At 33.3% G+C, this 25,422-nt stretch overlaps 2 protein-coding genes across 5 annotated transcripts; both read left to right on the top strand.

Moving 5' to 3' along the window:
- Window positions 1-3,182: 3,182 nt before the first annotated feature.
- On the top strand, window positions 3,183-7,360 carry LOC112697290 (protein kinase PVPK-1). 2 transcript variants are annotated; one of them, XM_025750403.3, is made up of 4 exons: window positions 3,221-3,696; window positions 3,896-3,985; window positions 4,254-5,182; window positions 6,313-7,360. In XM_025750403.3, the coding sequence occupies exons 3-4, from the start codon at window positions 4,272-4,274 to the stop codon at window positions 7,151-7,153; spliced, it is 1,752 nt and encodes a 583-aa protein (XP_025606188.1). In that variant the 5' UTR covers window positions 3,221-3,696; window positions 3,896-3,985; window positions 4,254-4,271; the 3' UTR covers window positions 7,154-7,360. The 2 variants fall into 2 exon arrangements, with proteins under 2 accessions (XP_025606189.1, XP_025606188.1); XM_025750404.3 differs by lacking the exon at window positions 3,896-3,985 and having other exon boundaries at window positions 3,183-3,696.
- A 667-nt stretch (window positions 7,361-8,027) lies between these two features.
- LOC112697289 (uncharacterized) lies at window positions 8,028-10,335 on the top strand. Of its 3 annotated transcripts, none has more exons than XM_072197502.1 (2): window positions 8,028-8,347; window positions 8,941-10,335. In XM_072197502.1, exon 2 carries the CDS (start codon window positions 9,011-9,013, stop codon window positions 10,067-10,069), a length of 1,059 nt encoding a protein of 352 aa, XP_072053603.1. In that variant the 5' UTR covers window positions 8,028-8,347; window positions 8,941-9,010; the 3' UTR covers window positions 10,070-10,335. The 3 variants fall into 3 exon arrangements, with proteins under 3 accessions (XP_072053603.1, XP_025606187.1, XP_072053602.1); XM_025750402.3 differs by having other exon boundaries at window positions 8,031-8,347; window positions 8,972-10,335; XM_072197501.1 differs by having other exon boundaries at window positions 8,032-8,347; window positions 8,969-10,335.
- The last annotated feature ends 15,087 nt before the right edge of the window (window positions 10,336-25,422 follow it).

The raw sequence follows: 25,422 nt of genomic DNA, 5'->3' as shown, positions 1-25,422 counted from the left end.
GACTTATACATAGTCAATATTATAACATTCTCCTTTAATAGTAGAATGATGGTTATAATATAACAATTAACCTTATAAAATTGAGTTATTAGATATTAGAATGAGTTATAAAAAGTTAGTTTCCTTTTTGTAACATTATTTGGAATGGAGAGAATAGTTAATCAGTAAATCAGTTCTTTAGAATTTCTTATACTATAGAATCTGGCTTTTAGTAATCAACTTATAGAAATATTATAGAACAGCTAGCTTAGAAGACTTTTATCATGGTGAAAAACACAATCTAAATAGTTTTTACACAAATTTACATCTTGGAATAAAGATTTATTTTTAAATAGTTAAGTGTTGGCCAAATTTCAATAAAAATATTGGTCCTCTATACTTTCTCTATCTAAAATATTTAGATCACTTTAATTATCTAAATCAAAGTGGTACTTGAGAAGACTCATTTAAAAATATCTAATATTCATTGTCTTGCTTGTATCTCATCATTTATCATCTCAACCTCTGTAGTCTTTGAGTTTGATTTTTTTTATCTTTTATTAAAAAAATTAAATCTGTGTATTTTTTCATTTCAGTTGAAATTGAAGTATTTGTTATTATTATACATATTGAATTTTAGTTTGGGTAAGATTTTTGTAGTTTCTAGGTTTGGTTTAAAGGTGGTGATAGTTTTCAATAATTTTAAAAGAAGAATAAAAAAGGTAGAAGTAATTATGGTTATGTTAAAATAATAAAGATAAAATTAAAATTTTAATATAATAATAAATTGTGTGTTCTGTCTTATCTAACTTACCAAATACAATATAAAATTAGTATTTTTTTATATTTATATATTCTTATGTATTTATATTTATGTTCCATTTATGTTGAGACAACAATCAAACACACTTTAGAAACTATTTTGGAAGCCGTTCTTAGTGTACTACATACCTCAGGAGTTGTTTTACAGGTTTTTCTTAACCTACTTTAAAATTTAACTAATGTCTTTTGCAATTCACAAGAAGTCCAAAGACTTAATACGCTTTCTTAAGTTTATGTTTTCAGAAACATATATCTTGGTAAGATCAGCCTCCCTTTTCATGCATTTTTAAGTCACTTCACTATCAAGTTTAGTCGTGCGTGGGAATAGACTACTAGCACATGGTGACAAGGAATTTGAAGAGTTTGAAAATTTCATTGTCATATTTGCCTTGTGGAGTAACACATGATAAACCGGCTGCCTAGAATCTGACACTACTACTAATTCAACCATCGTAAAATTTTCTCCGGAACGATCAAACTAATGAAGATTCATGGTGTTTATGTTCTTCAATTTGAACTCAATGACCTTAATCATTATTTGTGATAATTCACATGCTCGCTTTCAAGTTCTGCTTGAGTCTCCAACCTGTCACTTGCATATATTGGAAGATTCTGCATGGCGTTTGATGCAACATTAATGTAATTAGAAATATTTGTGTCATCCATCCAAACCTACTCCCCGCGTCACAATATCGAGCCTAGTGTTCCCTAGGCATTTCGTCAAGCCACTACATAATAGAAAATTCCTTTTCCCTCAGCCGATTGAAGTAGTGAGTGGATTCCTGTTTTATTTTGAATTTGCTGCATTAATAAGTATCTTTTATAAGATTTTGTTTTTAAAGTGTTATATGAAGTTGGCAGTAATGTTTCATGCACCATTGGGTTTCTGCCAACCAATTTTATCAACGCTCCATGCAAAATCAGTTGACTTGTACTTTTCATAAATCACTAACATGCTCGATTAACGCATGTCCTGTTGGATGAGGTAAGTCATGAAACGACTAGCTTCCTTCGTCTCTTCCTTGTCAACTGCAAATGCCACTGACAATATATTGTCATACAAGTAGATACTGTTGATGGAGATAAGGGGTTTACTATTCACATAGGAAAAAATATCCACAACACTCAATAAAACATAACATTAGGTTTTTTTTTTTGGTCCGGTAGTTTTTTTTGGTTGTTAAGGAGGCATATGATATGCCACTCAACCAAGCCTCCAACCACAAACATAACATTGGTTTGATCGATGAGTCTCCATTGAATACAACCATTTTGGAAATTCATTGTATGATCCCAATTTTTGTTTGTCTTAGCAATAGCTCTTTGCTTTGGAGGCCAAACTTTTTTGTTGGATGCTTTGTACTAATACTTACAGAACTCTAATACCAATGATCGAATTTTCTTCAACCACGATGAAGATGGCTTAAACAATGGTCCTGCTGTTACTCAATAAGGAAAAATATACTCAAAAGTAGGTGAATTGAATAATAAAATTAATGATAAATTTTTGCCTAAAAGAAACTTATCTCAACTTTTCATATGCTTGTAAGCGAATACTAAACATTTAAACCACGTACTAATATTTTTTGCACTATTTGGAATAGAGATAACTTAAATTAAATGTACTTGTACTAATTCTTACAAAAGGCTTGCAAGCGAACCCCAAACACTTAAAGAATTGTATTTTTTCATACTACTTTGAAACTATAAATCTTTATCTATGTCGAGTTCTTCCCACCAAGATGTCAGGAACTTTCTACTATATATCAGGCTTTAGTGGGTGCTTGAAAAATCGCTTAAAACAATTGTGTAACAAACTTCAATCTTAAACATTAGCTCTAAAAAAAACTTAGAAGAAATCACAACTTCAAAACACTTAAAAGAGCTACAAAACTCTTTCTTTTACAAGATAATATGTGAAAGATAAATCTTAATCTCTCTTAAGCGAGTGTATGATGATTGCACATAAAGTTCTATGAGTAAGAGTAACTATATGTTTATCTTTTAAATTGTGATAAAAATCACTTATAAAACTTAAGAATCGAATAGGAGCCTCAAACTTTATGGATATTAAGAATCAGTGAGATATGGTCTAAGAAGTCAAAAATTACATATTTTATAACAAAAATATTTTGTGTATATAAAAATCAGTTCATTTATATTTTTGTATAAATATATATTATTTAATTTATATTTAATATATATTTTATACTAATAAGTAATAACTAATTTGAAGGCTGATTTTTTTATAACGAGCAAATTAATTTTTTAAATAAACTTTTAAAAAAAATCACTTTTTCTAAATTTTAACTTCATAGAATTGATTTAATTTAAACCTATAAACTCTATTATATGAAAAGTAAGTCTGAAAACATTTTTGTAAACATAATTTAATTAGTTTCTTTTGCAAAAGATAGATAAACATGGAAAAAGGCAAAAACAAGAACAAGAAACTGACGAGATTGGGTTTCGTCTGGAGGGAACATAACCATTTATATAAGGAACACCACTTTTTTTATTTTTTACTTTTATTTTTTCCCCGCGTAGCTTTGCTTGCGAGGTTGTCTTCGTTTTCTGCAATTCTCAATTCACAAAGCCAAAAAATAATAATAAAAAGCACCCTGCAACTCACCACTTAATTAAAAGGCCAAAAATTATAAACGAGCACATCAACAGTCTCTGTTGTTATTGTTATTATTGTTACGGTTTTTATTTGTTAAGTGTCCCTTCCTCCTTCTTTTGGATCGGATCTGAGTTTCATGTTCTACGGACTAGAAGAGCAAAGACAGACACCAAACCCAAGTTGTTTCACTTTCTTCAGAACTTGTTCTATAGCCATGGAACAAGGTTTCTTCTTCTGGCATAACATTGCAGTGTGTCTCCTTTGATGATAAGGTTCGTGTTCTTTCTTTACCTTTTTTTCTGTGGTCTCTCTTTCTCTCTCTCCTATCTGTATGTCTTGGTGTGTACCCTTTTGCTTCCTTTCTTTTGGGGTGGCTTATAATAGCTGTTCCTGCAGTGGAATCAAAGGAAAAAGCTGAAGCTAGTTTCTGGATATTTTAACACGCTTTAACTTCGGTTTTATTTGTTTTAGTTTCTATTGGCATCAGGAGAAGGCGTTGGACTTGTCAAGTTATGGTTCTGTTTTGTTCATGTTGACCAGAGAAGAAACCGGGTTTTCTTGGTAATAGTTGTCCAAGTCTGAAAACCTTGTTTTACTCGAAGCCTTTTATAGGTTTTCTTATGTATTTTTTTTTCCCGATGTTTTCTTTCGGGTTATAGGTTTTGCAGTTGTCTGAATTCTGAACTTTTCCCCCAATTTTCGGCATTTGGATTTCATTTTGCTTCATTTCAATGCTTTTTATTTCAACAAACATCGCCAATTGTTGCTATTTAGAGAATTTCGTAACTGGTAGTTTTGTTAATTTACTGGGTTGCATTTGATTTTACAGCAAGTTAAGAATTTGTTGATGGAGTCAGCTGTTGATGAAATTGAGTCTTTGCCAGAGGTTCAGAATTCAGTTTCTGGGGTAGATCATGATCCTCCTTCGACATCTGGGACTCCGAATTCGACCGCTCCTCATACTTTCGGCCTCAATGACACAGTTGAGAGTTGCTTAGCGAAGAACATTGTCACAATGGAAAAGAAATTGTGCATCAAACCAAAGTTTGAAGATGCCAAGAATTATGATTTGAGCAGCCAAATGGAATCTGGGAAACACAAATCTGGTGCATTGAATGGAGTTGCTGATCAATCGGAGATTACTTGTTGTCCGAGCCCTCAGAATAGTTTCTATTCAGAAGCCAAACAAAGCTCTACAATTGCTGGAGTGAGTGAATGTGTAAGTGTTGATAAGTCTGTTGAAAGCGGAGAAGCTGTGAATTCGGTCGAATTCAACGAGAGCAGGAAGAGCAGCATCTGTAGAGGGAGTACAGGAAGTGATGTTAGTGATGAGAGCAGCACCAGTAGCTTCAGTAGTGCTTTGTATAAACCCCATAAGGCAAATGATATAAGATGGGAAGCAATTCAAGCTGTCCGAGCTCGGGATGGAGCTTTGGAAATGAGGCATTTCAGGTTGTTGAAGAAATTGGGGTGTGGAGACATAGGAAGTGCATATCTAGCTGAGTTAGGTGGCACAAGGGCTTGTTTTGCTATGAAAGTAATGAACAAAACGGAGCTGGCGAATCGCAATAAGCTCCAGAGGGCTCAAACGGAGAGAGAGATATTGCAGTCTCTTGATCATCCTTTTTTACCAACTTTGTATACTCACTTTGAGACAGAGACATTCTCTTGCTTGGTAATGGAGTTTTGCCCCGGCGGGGATCTGCATGCACTCAGACAAAGACAGCCGGGGAAGTATTTTTCCGAGCATGCTGCCAGGTTGGCAATTCCTTATTCTTTTCTGCATTCCATCCTGCAATTAGTCTTTAGTATATTCCTTTGATTTATCAATGCAAATGTTCTATGGAACTAGGATGGAAACTGTGTTGATCCTTCATATTCTGTGAGAACATGGAAACTAGAATAATGATCATAAGATGATGAGAGGCCATCAGTGACTAATACAAATGATCATTTAATTTTGAATATCCAGTGTCTAGCATCCTAGCAATTCACACTTTAAACAAAACATGGCCTATAAGATTTTCAAGTATCCAAGATATTTGTTTTCATGTATATGGAAATTCTCATGTTTTTTCGACTCTGTTTAAGGATGTCTCCCAAACTGGCTAGAAATAGGCTTTGTTCGGTAATTTTTTTTTTTTTTTGAAGAGGTGCAAGCTCTTCGTTTTGTGTTTGATAAATAAAAAGACTATACACTTGTGCTTTCAGCTTTGAAAAGACATGGATGCTTTTGATAGCATTTAAAGAAGAGTTTTTTAAAGTTAGCATATGCTTATCAAAATTAAAAACTCCAACATAACTTCATATATTAATAAATATCCAAATTTACTCTTATATATGTGTCTATTGTAGTTTTTTAAATGTTAAAAGCTATTTTATCAAACACAATTGTTCTTGTTTGTGCTTATTAAAAGTCATCTTTAATTTGATTTACCAAACATAGATGGACTTTTAGAAAGTCATCTTTCAAAAGCCCCCTTTGATAATCTACTTTCGAAAAGTAAAAAGTTTTTCAAAACCAAACCTTAGGCTTGCTTGCATGTACTACCATCATAGTTTTAGTTGTTTCTTCATCCTTGTCCATAATTGTGACATTCTGAGTAATTGTACAAGATGCTTTAGTGTTTATTCGTCTTGCATTACAACCCACCATTTATTTTGTTAGCCTTCACTTCAGTTCTTGTGAATGCTGTCTTTCCTTTTGATTTACAATTCTTTTTGAAAGGCTAAGAACAATCTGATGTTCTTCGCATGCTTGGTGAGCTGGTGGAAGTCGGTTCAAAGTCCGAAGTCCTATTCATCATGTTGCAAATTGATGCATTTTCATACAAAGTATCAAACATTTCATACTAATTATACTCTTCCTATTAATCTGCACTGTGCAGGTTTTATGTGGCAGAAGTTCTCCTTGCTTTGGAGTACTTGCACATGCTTGGAATCATCTACAGAGACCTTAAACCGGAAAACGTGTTGGTGAGGGAAGACGGTCATATAATGCTGTCGGACTTCGATCTCTCTCTAAGGTGTGCAGTCAGTCCTACTGTTGTAAAGTCCACAAACTCTTTCTTGGAAATGAAAACCTCAGGATATTGTGTTCAGCCGGCCTGCATTGAGCCGACTTGCGTGATGCAGCCTGACTGCATCCAGCCTTCATGTTTTACGCCGCGCTTCCTTAGAGGGAAGTCGAAGAAGAAAGAAAAGAAGTCAAAACAAAAGAATGATGTGCATAATCAGGTGACCCCACTCCCTGAGCTCATCGCCGAGCCCACGAATGCGAGATCAATGTCATTTGTAGGAACACACGAATACTTGGCACCCGAAATAATCAAAGGTGAAGGACATGGTAGTGCTGTAGACTGGTGGACATTTGGGATATTCTTGTATGAGCTTTTGTTTGGTAGAACACCATTCAAAGGCTCAGCAAACAGAGCAACTCTGTTTAATGTTGTTGGCCAGCCCTTAAGGTTCCCAGAAACCCCTACAGTAAGCTTTGCAGCCAGGGACTTAATCCGGGGTTTACTCGTGAAAGAGCCGCAGAATCGGCTGGCCTATCGACGCGGAGCGACAGAGATAAAACAACATCCGTTCTTTCATAATGTTAACTGGGCGCTGATCCGCTGTGCGAGTCCTCCAGAGGTGCCAAGGCAGGCCATGAAGGCCCTCGCAGCGGAAAAGCCGCCTGGTGTCAAGCCTTCTGGTAACTATTTAGATATTGATTTCTTTTGATCCTAATGTCTGTTTTTTCCTTCTTTGGAATAGTTTCTATCTTTTACTTTGTGTTGTTATGTCTCCTTGGTTCTTTTCAATTTGTATAAAAGGATGCAACTCTTTCCCCCTGTTGATCAAAGCTTGTAATTTGTCCATGATAAACTGCTGTAAGAAACTCCAAAACGCATTCAGTTAAGGATCAAAGTTTCTATTCTCTCGTATAAATTAAACACTCGCATGCAGTTAGTTGTTTTCATGTGAAGTTCATAGTTGAAAACTATTAGATAAAAATTTAGTTAACAATGGCATGCAAGTTTCCAATTTCATATAATTCTGTTGCACCTGAATAATTTTGCTTTTGATTAAAAAAAGATTAAAAAATAAAAAATTTGCTTTTGACCCATGTCTTTTTCACCACGAATAGTTATTACACAACCGTTGTATTCTTTGTGCATTGATTCAATTTTTTTTACAATTCAAAATCATTTATATATTACTTAACTAATTTTTTATTTTTAATTAAAATTGTGTCATTTTTCTATGTCATTAAACTAAAAATTATGTACAGTTCAAAATTCAGATACTTTTATACTAATAATACTAATAAAATCTATTTTTGTTACTTCGTAATAGAAAGAAAAGAAGACAATATGTAACTCTTTCTCAATCATTTTAACTCTGATGAATAAATCTACTTGACAAATTTAATTGGGCTAAAAATAGTACAACTTTAGTTTTTAACTACCCATTTTGGATAAGAACAGATAAAATAAAATGTAAGAAAAGCAAAATGAGAATAATTTGTTGTTAACTTCTTTTATTTTAGGTAATTTATAATTACTTATTAACCTTGGTGGTTACCACTATTTATATACACACACAAAACCGTTAACTTCAAATGAAAAATCCCTTTCCTCATTCATCCTTCAATATTTAGAAGCAAAACCAAACTAAACGTCTATTATTGACGTTACAAGCGAAACAAGCCTCAAATATCATATAATTTCTGGGTTTATCCCTCCTTGCCGATTTTTTTTTCTGCCATTTCGGGCATGAGATTCATGAGAATATTCGTATCTTCTAACTGAAAGGAAAAATAGAGTTGATAACCCACAAAAAAGAAATTTTGGAATTTTTTGTGGGTTGTTCAGAACCATGGATGAAGGGTATTATAATTCGAAGAAAACTGATGACATAGGTTTTTGTGACCAGGTACTTGTTTTTTTATTAACCAAACTTTTCTCTACTCAGAAATTTTCTTCTTTTTTTTTATATTTATTTGTTGCTCAATGTTCTCGATGCGAAATGGTAGCTTGAGTTATGTTTGGTCTTTCTTTTTCAGGAATACCAAAAAAAAAACATCCTTTTAATCAAAGAAAGAATTTATCACTCATTTTTCTCAATGATTTTTTTGTTATTTTATTTTATTCTTCATTCGCTGATTTTGTTGGTATTACTAAATAGGTTGAACAAGGGAAATAATATGAATATTTGTATCACATGTTCATTTGTGTGTATTTGTGGTTTAAAGTGCACGCACGTTTCCTGAGTGCCGATTTTGGCGTTTATTTATGATGATAATTTTGAATGCTGTTCTTTCATTTTGAATTATTTCATTCTTTTTGGAGCAACCAGAGGTGGAAATTCACCTGCAGCCTTCGCGTATGATTAGATAATAATTTAGTTAAGATGAAAACTTACATGTAGATCATTTGATTGAATTATCATCTAACAGTTTTCAAATATCAACCTCATGTAAAGATAACTGTATGCGAATTTTCACTTTTAATTAAATACAACTGCAGGTGAGTCTCAACTTTGTTTTGTATGTAGCAGGGATCTCATGGTGCATTAAGCATATCAAGGCTAAAGTGCATGTCGCTAGGATTGGACTTTAAGGTTGTGATTTTTCTATTTCTGGTTCTTCCATTGAGCATCTTAGGTGTGTACTTGCACGGTCAAAAAATTTCATACTTTTTCAGACCGCTCTGGGATTCTCCTCCAAGGCCATTCCACGAAATCCCTCACTATTACAACGATGATGTGTCGATGGAGTCTCTGTGCAAGCTTCACGGATGGGGGATTCGCGAATCCCCAAGGCGAGTTTTCGACGCAGTGTTGTTTAGCAATGAAATCGACATGCTTACCATTCGATGGAACGAAATGTATCCCTATATCACACAGTTTGTACTCCTTGAATCGAACTCAACATTTACAGGGCTAATGAAGCCTCTGGTTTTTGCTCGAAATAGGAGCAAGTTCAAGTTTGTTGAGCCTCGGCTGACATATGGAGTAATTGGAGGAAGATTCAAGAAAAAAGAAAATCCCTTCGTGGAAGAGGCGTATCAAAGAGTTGCGCTCGATCAGCTTCTAAGGATAGCCGGCATTGAAGATGATGATCTCTTAATCATGTCAGATGTTGATGAGATTCCCAGCGCTCACACAATTAATCTCTTGAGGTGGTGCGACGATATTCCTTCAGTTCTTCACCTTCAGTTAAGGAACTACCTCTACTCTTATGAGTTCTTTGTGGACAACAAGAGTTGGAGAGCTTCCATTCATAGGTATGTGCCTGGAAAGACCAGGTATGCACACTATAGACAGGGTGAGTTGTTGTTGTCGGATGCAGGCTGGCATTGCAGCTTCTGTTTTCGACATATCAGCGAATTCATATTCAAGATGAAGGCTTACAGCCATACTGACCGGGTGCGCTTTTCTCGTTACTTGAGCCCTGAAAGGATTCAGGATATTATATGCAGAGGCGCTGACTTGTTCGACATGCTTCCCGAAGAGTACACGTTCAGGGAGATCATCGGGAAGATGGGGCCGATCCCTCATTCCTACTCGGCCGTGCATCTTCCGGCCTATTTGTTGAACAATGCAGATAAGTACAAGTACTTGTTGCCTGGTAACTGCATAAGAGAATTTGGCTAATTCAATATCACAACTTTAATTTCCTTGTATATTGATAGTGTATTTTAACACACAAAAAAAGGAAGCTCTAATTGAATGATGTATAGTTATTTTTCATATAGGTCATTCTTTAGAGGATATTCGATCAGAACAGATCGAACAAGCTTGAAAAAAGATATATAGTTCGACAGAAACCACTGTATATTTAACTTCAAATACTTTCTCTTCGGCAATGTATGTATATAGTATATACATATATCCCAATTTATAGACATACTTTACAATCACTCTGGTGGCTTAGTTTATAAATCATGTTTAGTTTTATTGCTTAATGCCCATGATGGTTTGTGTTGAATACTTGAATGTAGATGACTCCTTTTGCGTTTGTTTTTTTTATTTTTGTTTTGGTGAATTCTATCCTGTAGAAGAGAGATTTTTTTTATATGTATAAAAATTTGTTGTCATTCTTCTAGTAGAACAAGTGCTTAGAGAGAGAGCAATTAAAGCTATAATAAAAAACAAAAGTTGATCTTAGTGCAGCTGTGGACCCTACTGTAGTGAGTGAATTAAAGTATTTAATAATGTAAAATTGATTAGTTATTAATTATGAATGATAATGATGGGCTGGTTTTTTGATTTTTTTTCTTTAATAGAAATAAGTTTCTGGGTCAGGCCAAGTTTTTTTTTTTCTGAATTTGGGTCTTAATTGACTTTTTTTATGAAAAACGAAAATAATAAATATAGTATTTTGTGGGTTTTGGGTTAATTAATTTTTTTTTTGTCTTAATTGATTTTTTCTGTGTAGATGTAGGTGTTGATTAATTTTTTTTATTCATCGTATCTTTATTTTAAAAATAATTTACTAGCAAATAAAAATTTAAATAACAATTATTTAAATATTTTCATTCACATTAACCATTAACCTACACATAATTTACGTTATTATTAAATTAACCTACACATAAATGAATTAACAACTAAATTAATATTAAGCATAAAAAATCTGGTAATTAACACTGTATCTATTTTTTAAATTTTATCGAAAATGTCAATCCTAAGCACTAAACTCCTTATCATTAAATATTAAAATACTTAGCAATCCAATTTTAAAATGAAAAACTTAAACCATCTAATTTTAATCCCTAGAACATAAACCACAAATTCTAATTTCTTAATCATGAAACTTAAACTATCCGATCCTAAACTCTAAACCATCCAACCCTAAATTCTAAACAATATATTTCTAAATTCTAAAGTTTTCTATGCTAAAACCTAAACCCTAAAGTATCTTACACTAAACCCTAAATCAAGTAACAACAAATTTGGATAACTAAACCATTTTATTCACAAATTTAAAAATAATGAAACAACAAAAAGAATTTAAATAACTTTTAATCTAATTTTAATATGTTAGACTTTATTTAAATATTATGAATACAAAGTAAATAATTATTTTTTAAAAAAAATTTAAGGCTCATTTTTTGAAAGGATTCATTTTATAACCATACTTATCATTTCATAATTTTAGAACGAATTAAATATAAAAAAAAGTAAAAAAAAATATAAAATTCACCTAAATGAATCATGAAAGAATGATATCATATTACATTTGATAATAAATCTCTGTATTAATTAATTGAATGTATAAAAGTAGCAACAATCATTTTAAGGATAAATCACATAAATAAACCGAATAAGTTTTAAATTTACATGAATATCCTAAATGCAAACCGATTATATGAATGTTTCAATTACATATGATTCGAATTAGTAGGTGTACTAGTAAATCGAATTCATTGGAATCAATTTACTATGAAAAAATATTTTAGTGAAGACTATTTCATGTAAATCGAATATATTTGATTTAACAGGAGCAGCTTCCATGGAGAAAAATCGAAACTATAAGAATCGAACCATACTCAAGGTAAATCAAATTCATGGTTTTCGATTTAATGGTTTTGACAAAAATTTGCAATAAATTCATATAACCACTCTACATTTTGGACATTCATATAAATTTAGAACGTATTCGGTTCGTTTATATGAACCATACTCAAGGTAAATCAAATTCATGGGTTTCGATTCGTTTATATGATTTACCCTCATTTTAATCTCTTCGGTCATACATACATACATACATACATACATACATACATACATACATACATATATATATATATATATATATATATATATATATATATATATATATATATGCCATTTAGTAAAATACTCATGAAAAAAATATACATATTTCATTTTTTCGTAAAGTTTATAAATTATATTTTGAAATTCCAACAACTATATTAACTAAATATATTCAGAATTTTTACTAAGGTTTACGAAAACAATTCTAATTAAACACTAAATTCTATCATCGATTTACAATTGTTATAACACAAAAATTTTATGACGTACCAAAAATATTATCATCAAAATAAACCCTAAATGAACCAAAATTAAATTCTAAATGTTAAAGCATTTTATTTTTGTGCACTATTATAATTTTTTTATAACATAAATTATTTATCCTACTACAAAAATTAACCATATAACTAATAACAAAATCATAAATAATGAATGATTATAGTCCAAAACATTATTAAGAATAAGATTGTTGAGAGTATTAGAATAAAAATAACATGTAAAAATAAGACTAAACTAATATTTTTAAGAATATAAAAATACATCTTCCATGACAAAAAAAAATGTCTACTTTTCATAAAAAAATCAATCAACATCTACGTCTACATAGAAAAAATTATTTTAAGACCCAAAGCAAAAAAAATTCAAATAACCCCCAAATCTATAAGATATTATATTTATTATTTTCGTGTTTCATAAAAAAGTCAATTAAGACCCAAATTCAGAAAAAAAAAAATGGCTTGGCCCAAAATCTTAAATCCATTAAATAAAAAAAACAAAAATCAGTCCATCATTATCATTCATAATTAATAGCTAATCAATTTTACATCATTAAATATTTTAATTCATTCACTGCAGTTGCAGTGGGGTCTACATTCTGCACAATAACTTTTGTCTTTCATTATAACTTTAATTACACTCTCTCTCTATATACTTGTTCTACTAGGAGAATAACAACAAATTTCTACACATATAAAAAGAATCTCTCTTCTACATGATAGAATTTACTGTTTGTTTTATGAAAGTATTATCAATTCAAAATATTTATCCAATTTTTTTATTTTAACATTCACAAATTTTTAAAAGTGTTTTTTTTTAAAAAAAATACTAGTTTTATACTTAAATTAATTACTAAAATTAAATATTGTATATTTTGTATAAATACATGTGTAATTAAATTTATTTTTTATATATATTTTATATTTTAATGTATAATAATCTATATTAGTATCTTATTTTAATATATATGTACTATAACCTTTTTTTTAATTAATGTTCGTTATGGTGAGGTAAAGTGTTATATATTCTCATAATTTTTATTTCTCTCTAAAATAATTTAACATTGCTCCCCATTTTTCATTTTTATTTCTAATATTCTTCTATCTTTAATTACTTAAACCTAATAAATTTAATTTTTGTTAGCTTAATAAATCTACAATAATTTAAAAAATTACAATTATGATTAAAAATTTATGAAAATTAAGAATAGAAGATATATATTGTACATAAAAGCAAGTATACAGCGTTGGAAAGAATGAAATGGGTGTTACCGCATGATCGAGTGCATGTTTTGACCGATTATGATTAAAGATTGCATTGAACATTATAAGAATATAAAAAATATGGTGTACTACAATAAAGATCTGCTTTTAAATTACATTCGATCATTAAATCTTGATTATTTAGAGGTTGGACTCTAGATTTGATTGGTATAATTCATCTTCCATCATCGAAGAATCATAAGTTTATTTTGGTATTAATTGATTATTTTACTAAGTGGATAAAAGTTATTCCTTTAGTAGAAGTTGGTCAAAATAAACTTATTGATTCCATTGAGAAACATATAATTCATCTTTTTGAGATTCCTCAATTTTAAGCAATAATCAAAGTACCATGTTTACTTACCAACGCATTAAAAATTTTGCAGCATAAAAAAATGTAACAATGATAACTTCAACTCCATATTATGCACAAACAAATAGTTAAATTGAGGTTGCAAATAAAATTTTGATTAATTTAATAATAAAAGTAAATTGGTAAGAAAACGCGTACTTAGCATGAGACGTTAAGTCAAGTTTTATGGACTTATAAGAATGATATGGAACGAAACCTGGGATAAATGAAAAATCAAAGAAATAGACTCCTTATTTTAATTTAATTTCCTGATGCAACAATTAAGGGAATCACTTTATCTTTTTTGTTCACACTCAAATTTTTCAAAAAAACTTAAGAAATTTTTATTCATCAAAATTAAAAAAAAAATAGCTACAAAATTTAGAAGTTTTTATATCTCTTAGTTCCAAAACCCTAATGCATAAGTTCACTAAAACAAAATAGACTAAATCATAATTAGGCTTAAAATAAACAAAAACAAAATAATAAAATAAACATAAAATAAGTCCTAAAATAAATACTAATAAAGAATGTCTATTTAATCCAACTTGACTAAAGATAGTTTTCAATGCAACTTGTAAATAGTAAGACGTTTAGTTTTCGATAATCGTTAACCATTGTCTTAGCTAATTCTTGATGCATCTTCTGAACAAATGATTTAGTCATGTTTGTAAAACTTTATTTATTTTCTTAGTTGTTGCTCTTGTAATTGGAGCAATTAGCATATAATAGTTCTTAGTTTGTCCCACAGAGCTCGTATCATTCCCTCCCTCCTGAAATGATTCGTCCTCGAATATGCATCCAAATTAAAAGGAGATAGGTCAGAGACATTAAAAGTAGCAGACACATTATAGTCACCTAAAAGGTCAATCTTGTAAGTATATCATTTCTAGCACCTGAAATGGACCATCACCCGTAGGGTCTAACTTGGATTTCTTTGAGTAGAAAATCTCTTCTTTCTCAAATGAACCCATACCTAGTCACCAAGTTCAAAGACAAGATGTCTTCGACTTTTATTCACCTTTTGAGCTGTCAACCCATTTTTCTTTTCAATCAACTCACATTCTTTCAAGAACATTATCTTAACCTTTTCATCTTAACCTTCTGCATCCAAGTTAACAAGATCACTCAAAGACAAATATAACAAATCCAAAACAGTTAAAAGATTAAAACCATAAATAAGTTCAAAATGAGAAAAACTTGTGGAAGAATGAATAGTCCTATTATAAGCAAACTCAATAAAAAACAAACAATCTTCTGACATTTTCAAATTCTTACCAACAACAGCATGCAACAAGATCCCTAGTGTTCGATTTACCACTTCAGTCTGACTATCAGTTTGAGGATGATAATTGTGCCCAGTTTACCCTACAACATTTTTCAAAAACGACTCAAAAATTTTGTATCACGATCAGAAACAATAGTTTGGGGAACACCATGCAAGCGCATAACCTCTCTAAAGAACAGATCAACAATGTTTGTTGCATCATCAATTTTATGGTATACAATGAAATGAGATATTTTGCTAAATCTATCTACTACAAAAAAATACTATCCCTACCTTTTCTAATTCTAGGCAAACTAAGAACAAAATTTATAGAAACATCAACTCACAGATGCACAGAAAGAGATAAGAGAGTATACAAACCATGTGACAAAGACTTAAATCTAGTCTATTTACATGCAAATATTTAGCACAAAATTTTTCAACATTTTGACGCATGTGTGACTAGTAAAATGTTGAGATAAAACATCCAAAATCTTATGCACACCAAAATGACCCATCAAACTCTCATTATGTGATTCTAGAACAAGTAAGTTCTTAATAGAACAAGCACGTACACAAATTATATTACCAAGAAACAGAAAACCTTAATGTTTATAAAATTTGTTAAATATACCATGTTCATGATGCGGAATTTATAACCCACACTTACTAACCGGCAAGTGCACTGGGTCGTACCAAGTAATACCTTACGTGAGTAAGGGTTGATCCCACGAGGATTGATGGATCAAGCAACAATGATTGGTTGATTGGATTAGTTAGGCAAGAAAAATTTGGTTTTGAGATGTTCAAAAGGTTTAAATTTGAACTTAGAATATCAAAAGGATAGACAAATAAATGAGTTGGGAATAAAATGTTGAGAAAGCAATTAGGGTTTCAGAGTTACCCATTTTCCAGATTAACTTTTATCACTAACTAATTTAATCATGCAAGATATAATTTCATGGCAAACTATATGTGACTAGACCCTAATTCCTTAGACCTTCCTAGTCTCCTCTAAAATTCATTAACTGCCAATTCCTTGGACACTTAAATCCAATTAGAGGGTGATGATGAGTTTCTAGTTATATGCCAAAAGAATCCTAATTATCCACAAATAAAGGGATTATATGTCACGTATCCCATTAAATACAAACAATTAAAAATTCAGTATAATATGTTTTCAAGCTGTTGTTCAAGTAAAGAGCTTTTCCAAGTTTTACAAGAACTCAATTAGAACATGGGTCATACTTCCGTTCCACCCAATATTCATAAAATTAAGAGCGAAAACAATTATTTGAAATATAAATCAAAACATGAATAAATTAGAAAGATCAAACGAATTAATCCATTACAAATAGACAGAGCTCCTTAACAGTGGAGGATTAGTTGCTCATGGTTTAGAGACGAAAAATAAGGGTTCTGGTAACCATCTGGTACCTGTCTAAATGTACAGAGTTTCTATTTATTACTAATCCTAATAGGTTTAAAATAAAAAATTAAAATTAATAATATCTTTTCCTAAAAGATAAGATTTTAATTTAAATTCAAATTAATTAACAGATCTTCAGTTGATGGTTGGGGATCACTTGATTTGTCCATTCTGCAGCTTCTAATCTGTGTTTTCTGGGCTGGAAAGTGGGTCAAAACAGCCCAAAATTCGTAACCAGCGTTTTCTGAATTATTGCAGATCGCGCATGTGACGCGTCCGCGTCGTCCACGCGCTCGTGTCATTTGTGCAGATTCCAGTCCACGCGTTTGCGCCAGGCACGCGATCGCGTCATTGCGATTTCTCCATTCCACGCAGTCGCGTGAGCCATGCGTCTGCGTCGGTTTTCACTGGTCATCTCTTTGGTTTCTTCTTTTTCTCTGCAGAAACTTTATCAAATTCCTCCGAATGCTACCTAAAATAAATAAAATTGCACAAAACTCAAAATAGCATCCATAGTGGCTAAAATATAATTAATTCTTAATTAAACTCAACAAATTAGATGCAAATTCACTAGAAAAAGATAGATAAGATGCTCACGCATCACAACACCAAACTTAAACTGTTGCTTGTCCTCAAGCAACCAAAACTAATATAAGCTTAGGATGTGAATTTGCATGAGAATGAGAGTTTGATTAAGCTCATGTCTCTTCTCATAGTGGGGTTTACAACTGCAATCCTGAATAGTTTTGGCATCTCACTCTCCTTTGAATCAGAAGAATGTTAATGTCATTCGGATTTAGAATCCGGATGATATTATGAATTCTCTGATCTTTACATTTCAGTTTAATCCTTGAACACAGCAACATTTACTTTAATTTATTTTTCTTTGGTGCTTTGCACCTTGAGCCTAGTTGTGACTTTAAATGTTTTGTCTCAAGAGTTACTTGACACCGAAACACCACAAGCACTTAACTGGGGAACTCTCTTTGAGTTCTGATTTTTCTTTCAATTACTCCCAGACAGTGGTGCTCAAAGCCTTTGGCATACTCTGTTAAACGCACTTGGTCTCGACTCTAAGTGTTCTGTCTCAAGGATTACTTGACACAATCACACCACAAGCATATGACTAGGGAAACAACTCTTTGAGCTTTTAATCATGTCTGACCTCCCTAGTCATTGATGCTCAGAGCCTTGGACCTTTCTTTTATTATTGTTTATTTATTTATATAATGATTTTTTCTTTTACTGTTTCTTTTGCTTCAAGGATTAAATTTTTATTTATTTCAGAGAAGTCATAATAATTCTCTAAATTCCTGTTCCTTATACATCAACATCTCTTGATTCAAATTTAAATATGCACTGTTCATATCATGCATTCAAAAATCACAGAAAATACCACCATATTTAAGTAAATAAGACTATTCTTAGAATTATACTCAATTTATCATGCAATACATCACTTCTTTTTCTTTTCTTTTTGGATTCAAGTTCAGTGAGTGGTACATGAAACATCTTTTTAGCATAAAATAAAAAAAAGAAACTAAACTAGTCCTAAGATTCTAACTAATAAAGGATCATGCAACAAACAAAACAAAATAGCAGAAAACCGGAACATAACATAGAAAAAGAAAGGAGGAAAAAAATATGAAAGGAACTCAACCACCTTAGTTATCCTAGTGGTCGTTTTATTCTTCAGGTTGTGCTCCTCAGTGAAGATGATTCGCCTCCCTTTTGTGCCAGAAAACCAATAAGCGCAGCGTCCAACAACACCAAACTTAAAGGTTTGCTTGTCCTCAAGCAAATAAGAACTGAAAATAGAAGAGACAAATATTATGAAAAAATAAAAGGATAACATAGAAAAAGAAGGGAGGAAAAAAAATATGAAAGGAACTCAACCACCTTAGTTATCCTAGTGGTCGTTTTATTCTTCAGGTTGTGCTCCTCAGTGAAGATGATTCGCCTCCCTTTTGTGCCAGAAAACCAATAAGCGCAGCGTCCAACAACACCAAACTTAAAGGTTTGCTTGTCCTCAAGCAAATAAGAACTGAAAATAGAAGAGACAAATATTATGAAAAAATAAAAGGATAAAAGAATAAGAGAGAATTAGAATTGGGAGAGAGAGAGAAAGAAAACTGGGCGGCGAACTAGTGTGGCGCAATCGACGCGAACGCGTAGGGCACGCGTTCGCGTGATTGCGTTTTAGTTAGTTGACGCGGTCGCGTCGGTAACGCGGTCGCGTGACCCATGTTATGCTTCGGGCGCGAGTGCAGCCTCGCGCCTGCACAACTCTCTGTTCGAATTTAAATATTTGCCAAATTTGGGGTGACGCGATCGCGTGGGGCATGCGATCGCGTAAGTGGCTTCAGAAGGGAATGACGCGGACGCGTCGGCGACGCGTTCGCATGATAGGGATTATGCGTCTAGCACCAAGCCAGCACCACTCTAGCACAATATTTGGTTGTGCACCCTTTTTACGTCGAAAATCAGGGCACGCGGCCGCGTGGGTCACGCGGTCGCGTGCGTCACACGGTCGCGTGGGAGGCTAATATTCCCACATGACGCGGACCCGTCGGCGATGCGGTCGCCTGGGGCGATTTGTGCCACTGGCACGCCTCCAGCCATGCTCCAGCATGACTCTCTGTTCGTTTTTATTTTCTCCCCTCTCCTTGCGACGCGGACCCGTCGCTGATGCGGTCGCGTCGCGTGGCAATAATTTTTTTAAAATATATAGAGCTTGAGGTGTTCGGTTCCTGTGATAAAATAGCAGCATGATCAGAAAATTAGTAAGAACTCAATAAAAATTAAATAAGAAAATTACTACTACGAAAATTAAAAATAGCTAAGGATACGAAATTATCGGGTTACCTCCCTACAAGCGCTTCTTTATCGTCACTAGCTTGATGGTCAGCTCCTCTAAGGAGGAGGATCATAGGGGCTCAGCTCTTCACCCCTTACTTTGAACTTTTTTTCCTGTATCTCCATAACATAGCTCAATATGCTCCAGAGAGAGGATTCTGATTACTGTATAAACCCATGCTGGATTGTTGGTCAATACTACCTTCATTCTTGGGGAGAAACCTTCAGTGGGGATCTTTTTATTTCTCCATCCTCTGGGTACTTTCTTCTTTTTGGGAACCTCTTCCTTGGTAGATGATACATTCCTAACACCAAACTTAGGTTTGATGTCAGGAGAAATTTTATTGACTGTTACCAAGGGAGGTTTGAGTTGTAGATTCTGCTGTGTATCATCAGGCGATTTTTGAAGGTTTGGATCAATAACCTCAGCCTGCATGCACCTCTCTTCTTCACCTGTTGGATGTATATCTTTGAATACATGAAAGACCAGTTGCTCATTATGCACTCTAAGCACTAATTCACCCACTTCTACATCAATCAGAGCTCTTCCAGTGGCTAGGAATGATCTTCCTAGAATTATAGAGGCATTCTCATCCTCCCCTGTGTCCAGAATCACAAAGTCTGCTGAGAGGAAGAACTTACCCACTTTGACCAAGATATTCTCCACTAATCTGTATGCAGGCTTCATAGATTTATCTGCCATCTGCAATGCTATCTTTGTGGGTTGTGCCTCTTGGATTTGCAGCTTTTTCATCACAGATAAGAGCATTAGATTTATGCTTGCCCCCAGATCACATAGAACTTTCTCAAAGGTTGTGCTCCCAATGGTGCATGGAATTTGAAAGCTCCCTGGATCTGGCATCTTCTTTGGCAAGTTATTCTGAATTACAGCACTACATTCCTTATTTAGGACTACTGTCTCATCTCCCTTTAAACGATTTTTCTTTGACAACAGCTCCTTCATGAATTTGGCATAGATAGGCATTTGCTCCAAAACCTCAGCAAAAGGAATATTGATTTGTAACTTTCTAAAGATTTCCAAGAACTTTGAGAACTGCTTGTCCTTGGTCTCCTTTTGAAGTCTCTGAGGATATGGCATCTTAGGCTTGTACTCAGGAGCCTTTGGCAGTATAGGATAAGTTTCAAGAGAGTTTGGGAATGGGTTGTCTGCACGCTTTGGAGGGGCGTGCTCCACTTCTTCCTTCTTCTCCTCTGGAGCATCCTTTTCAACTGGCTCTTCATTGACGTTGGTCTCAGAACTAGCTACTTTACCACTTCTCAATTGAATAACCTTGCAATCTTCTCCTGGGTTCACCACTGTGTCACCTTGAAATGCACTTGCAGACCTTTCAAGTATTTGCTTGCTCAGTTGGTCTACTAGCACCCCTAAATTTCTAATGGAGGTTCTGGTTTCCTGCATAACTTGTGCTTCTGCACTTGCCACTTGTCCACTTATCACAGTGATAGCCTTGCATTCCTCTCTTGGATTTGGAATTGTGTTACTAGGAAGGCTATTAGTGGTCCTCTGATCAATTTCTTTAACTCTGGTGGCTATTTGACCCATTTGAATCTCCAGGTTCTTGATAGATGCTCTGGTTTTCTGTCTAAAACCTGTCAATATTGCTTCGAAATTATTGTTCTGTTAGAAACCGTCCTGAGAATTATTGTTGAAGTTCTGAAGTCTTTGAGGTTGATCCCTCCATCCAAAATTTGGGTGATTCCTCCATCTCGAGTTGTATGTCTTAGAATATGGATCATTGTTGGGATTCCTAGGACCACTCCTCATATAATCCACATGTTCAAAAGAAGGTTAAGCATAATCATAGTTATCATTTTGCACAAAATTACCTGCCATGTCATAGGAGACTTCATGTGGTGGATTTTGGGTGTTGATATCTAAGACTTGCATGCCACCCATCTATTGAGTAAGTAGATTTATTTGTTGAGACATCAGCTTGTTCTGAGCAAGAAGAGCATTAATAGCATCTACTTCCAACACACCTCTCTTCTGAGGGGTTTCAGAATTCACAGGATTCCTATTAGAGGAGTATAAATATTGGTTGCTTGCAACCAATTCAATCAGCTCAATAGTCTCCTCCGGTGTCTTCTTCTTGTGCAATGAACCTCCTGCAGAATTGTCTAAGCACATTTTGGACATTTCACCCAAGCCTTCATAAAATATGTCTATTTGTGTCCATTTGGAGAACATGTCTGGAAGGCATTGCCTAGTCAGTAGCTTGTATCTCTCCCAAGCTTCATACAGAGTCTCACCATCCTTCTGTTTGAAGGTCTGAACCTCCATCCTAAGCTTAGTCAGCTTCTTTGGTGGGAAAAATTTTGTGAGAAACTCAGTAACCACCTTGTTCCAAGTATCCAAACTGTCCTTGGGTTGAGAATCTAGCCATAGTTTTGCTCCATCCCTCAGAGCAAATGGGAAGAGCATTAGTTTGTACACATCTGGGTTCACTCCATTTGTCTTCACAGTATCACAAATCTGCAGAAAACTAGAAATAAATTGATTTGGGTCTTCGTGGGGGAGACCATGATACTGGCAGTTTTGTTGCACCAGGGTGACCAGTTGAGGCTTCAACTCGAAGTTGTTCGCAGCAATAGGAGGCACTACGATGCTTTTTCCATAAAGATCTGCGGTAGGAGAAGAGTAGGAGCCAAGCACTCTCCTTTGTTGCTCATTCCCATTCGGGTTTGCCGCATTGGGATTATCAGCATTGTTAGCATTCATAGTGGATTCTGCAGCCTTGTACAATTTTGTCTGTTGTAAACGTCGCCTGAAAGTCCTTTCAGGTTCAGGATCAAAGTCTAAGAGATGTTCTTCGTCTCTGTTCCTGCGCATAAACAACCAGAAAACAAAAAAGAATGGGAATCTCTACGTCAGAGTGTAGAGAATTCCCAGTGAGGTAACCTGTGTAAAGAGATAAAAATATTGAATAAAATAAATAGAAGAAAAATAATAAATAGTCAACACCAAACTTAATTTCAGAAATTAAAAAAAATATTGATGCTATTTATTTATTTAAAAATTTTTTGAAATTTTTTTTATTTTTTTATTTTTTTATTTTTTTATTTTTTTATTTTTATTTTATTTTTTTTATATAAAAAAAACAAAAAGAAAAGAAAGAAGGAAAACGTGACAGGGGAGGGGGAGAACAAAAAAAAAGAAGGAAGTGTAAAAGGAAAAAAAATATTAACGTAAAAAAAAGTTTTTTTTTGAAAAATAATAAAACAATATTTAAATAAAAATTAAAACTAAAACGCCTAATTTAAGCAATCAAATAACTAATAGTTGTTAATCACTATCAATCTCTCCGGCAACGACGCCAAAAACTTGATGCGGAATTTATAACCCACACTTACTAACCGGCAAGTGCACCGGGTCGTACCAAGTAATACCTTACGTGAGTAAGGGTCGATCCCACGAGGATTGATGGATCAAGCAACAATGATTGGTTGATTGGAATAGTTAGGCAAGCAAAATTTGGTTTTGAGATGTTCAAAAGGTTTAAGTTTGAACTTAGAATATCAAAAGGATAGACAAATAAATGAGTTGGGAATAAAATGTTGAGAAAGCAGTTAAGGTTTCAGAGTTACCCATTTTCCAGATTAACTTTTATCACTAACTAATTTAATCATGCAAGATATAATTTCATGGCAAACTATATGTGACTAGGCCCTAATTCCTTAGACCTTCCTAGTCTCCTCTAAAATTCATTAACTGCCAATTCTTTGGACAATTAATTTCAATTAGAGGGTGATTATCAGTTTCTAGTTATATGCCAAAAGAATCCTAATTATCCACAAATAAAGGGATTATATGTCACGTATATCATTAAATACAAACAATTAAAAATTCAGTATAATATGTTTTCAAGCTGTTGTTCAAGTAAAGAGCTTTTCCAAGTTTTATAAGAACTCAATTAGAACATGGGTCATACTTCCGTTCCACCCAATATTCATAAAATTAAGAGCGAAAACAAATATTTGAAATATAAATCAAAACATGAATAAATTAGAAAGATCAAATGAATTAATCCATTACAAATAGACAGAGCTCTTAACCTTAACAGTGGAGGATTAGTTGCTCATGGTTTAGAGAAGAAAAATAAGGGTTCTGATAACCATTTGGTACCCGTCTAAATGTACAGAGTTTCTATTTATTACTAATCCTAATAGGTTTAAAATCAAAATTAAAATTAATAATATCTTTTCCTAAAAGATAAGATTTGAATTTAAATTTGAATTAATTAACAGATCTTCAGTTGATGGTTGGGGATCACTTGATTTGTCCATTATACAGCTTCTAATCTGTGTTTTCTGGGCTGGAAAGTGGGTCAAAACAGCCCAAAATTCGTAACCAGCGTTTTCTGAATTATTGCAGATCGCGCATGTGACACGTCCGCGTCGTCCACGCGCTCGCGTCATTTGTGCAGATTCCAGTCCACGCGTTCACGTCAGGCACACGATCGCGTCATTGCGATTTCTCCATTCCGCGCGGTCGCGTTTGCCATGCGTCCGCGTCGGTCTTCGCTGGTCATCTCTTTGGTTTCTTCTTTTTCTCTGCAGAAACTTCATCAAATCCCTCCGAATGCTACCTAAAATAAATAAAATTGCACAAAAACTCAAAATAGCATCCATAGTGGCTAAAATATAATTAATTCTTAATTAAACTCAACAAATTAGATGCAAATTCACTAGGAAAAGATAGATAAGATGCTCACGCATCAGTTCACAAGAGGCATAAATATCAGTAAAGTTAGAATCAGTTGCATACAACTCTTTTAAAATCTCAAATCCTAATAACCTAGAAGTAAGTATAATAATCAAATTATATCTCCTAGATAAAGCATCAGCAACTATATTTTCCTTACCATGTTTAAATGCAATCATATATGGAAATGCATCAATGAATTCTACCCATTTAGCATATCTTTTATCAAGCTTACCTTGTCCCTTTGGGTACTTCAAAGACTCATGATCCGTTTGATCACAAACTCCTTAGGTAATAGGTAGTGTTACCAAACCTCCAAAATTTAAACCAAGACATATAATTCTTTATCATAAGTTGAATATTTACGTTGAGATAAATTCAACTTTTCATTAAAGAAGGCAATAACTCGCTTTTCCTGCATCAAAACAGCGCCTATATCAATCCTAGAAGCATCGCATTCAATCTCAAAAGTTTTATCAAAATTAGATAAAACAAGAATAGGAGCAGAAGACAAAGATTTTTTGAAGTAAGAAATGCAATTTCTTATTTTTTCCCATTTAAACTCAACATCTTTTTTATAACTTTTGTGAGAGGTGTAGCAATAGTAGAAAAAATTTTCACAAATTTCCTGTAAAATCCAGCTAAATTATGAAAACTTCTTACCTCAGAAATATTCTTAGGCGTTGGCCATTCACGAATAGCCTTCACCTTTTTCTCATCAACCTCAATTTCACTCGCACTCATAACAAAATCAAGAAATACAATACAAAAAGTGTGCTTTTTAAGATTGGTATATAATTTTTTTTTTGCGAAGCACTACCAAAATAGCTGAAACATGTGATAAGTGATCATCCAAACAAGTGTTATAAATGAGACTATCATCAAAATAAACAATAACAAATTTACTCAAAAATTCTCACAAAACATAGTTCATGAAACGCATAAAGTACTAAATGCATTAATTATCCCAAAAGGCATTACTAACTACTCATATAACTCATGTTTTCTTTTAAATGCAGTCTTGCATTCATCCCCTTGTTTTATTCTAATTTAATGATACC

The sequence above is a fragment of the Arachis hypogaea genome, chromosome 6, assembly GCF_003086295.3.
Source record: "Arachis hypogaea cultivar Tifrunner chromosome 6, arahy.Tifrunner.gnm2.J5K5, whole genome shotgun sequence".
In the NCBI taxonomy this organism is placed as follows: Eukaryota; Viridiplantae; Streptophyta; class Magnoliopsida; order Fabales; family Fabaceae; genus Arachis; species Arachis hypogaea.
This window is presented reverse-complemented; position numbering and strand designations above follow the sequence as displayed.

Excerpts from the sequence above, each read along its gene's own strand:
- LOC112697289 (XM_072197501.1), top strand. The coding sequence starts at position 8,291 with ATGGATGAAGGGTATTATAATTCGAAGAAAACTGATGACATAGGTTTT. Across the intron at positions 8,348-8,968 it reads ACATAGGTTTTTGTGACCAG|CAGGGATCTCATGGTGCATT; the intron begins GTACTTGTTTTT and ends TTTTGTATGTAG.
- LOC112697290 (XM_025750404.3), top strand. The coding sequence starts at position 4,272 with ATGGAGTCAGCTGTTGATGAAATTGAGTCTTTGCCAGAGGTTCAGAAT. Across the intron at positions 5,183-6,312 it reads TTTTCCGAGCATGCTGCCAG|GTTTTATGTGGCAGAAGTTC; the intron begins GTTGGCAATTCC and ends TGCACTGTGCAG.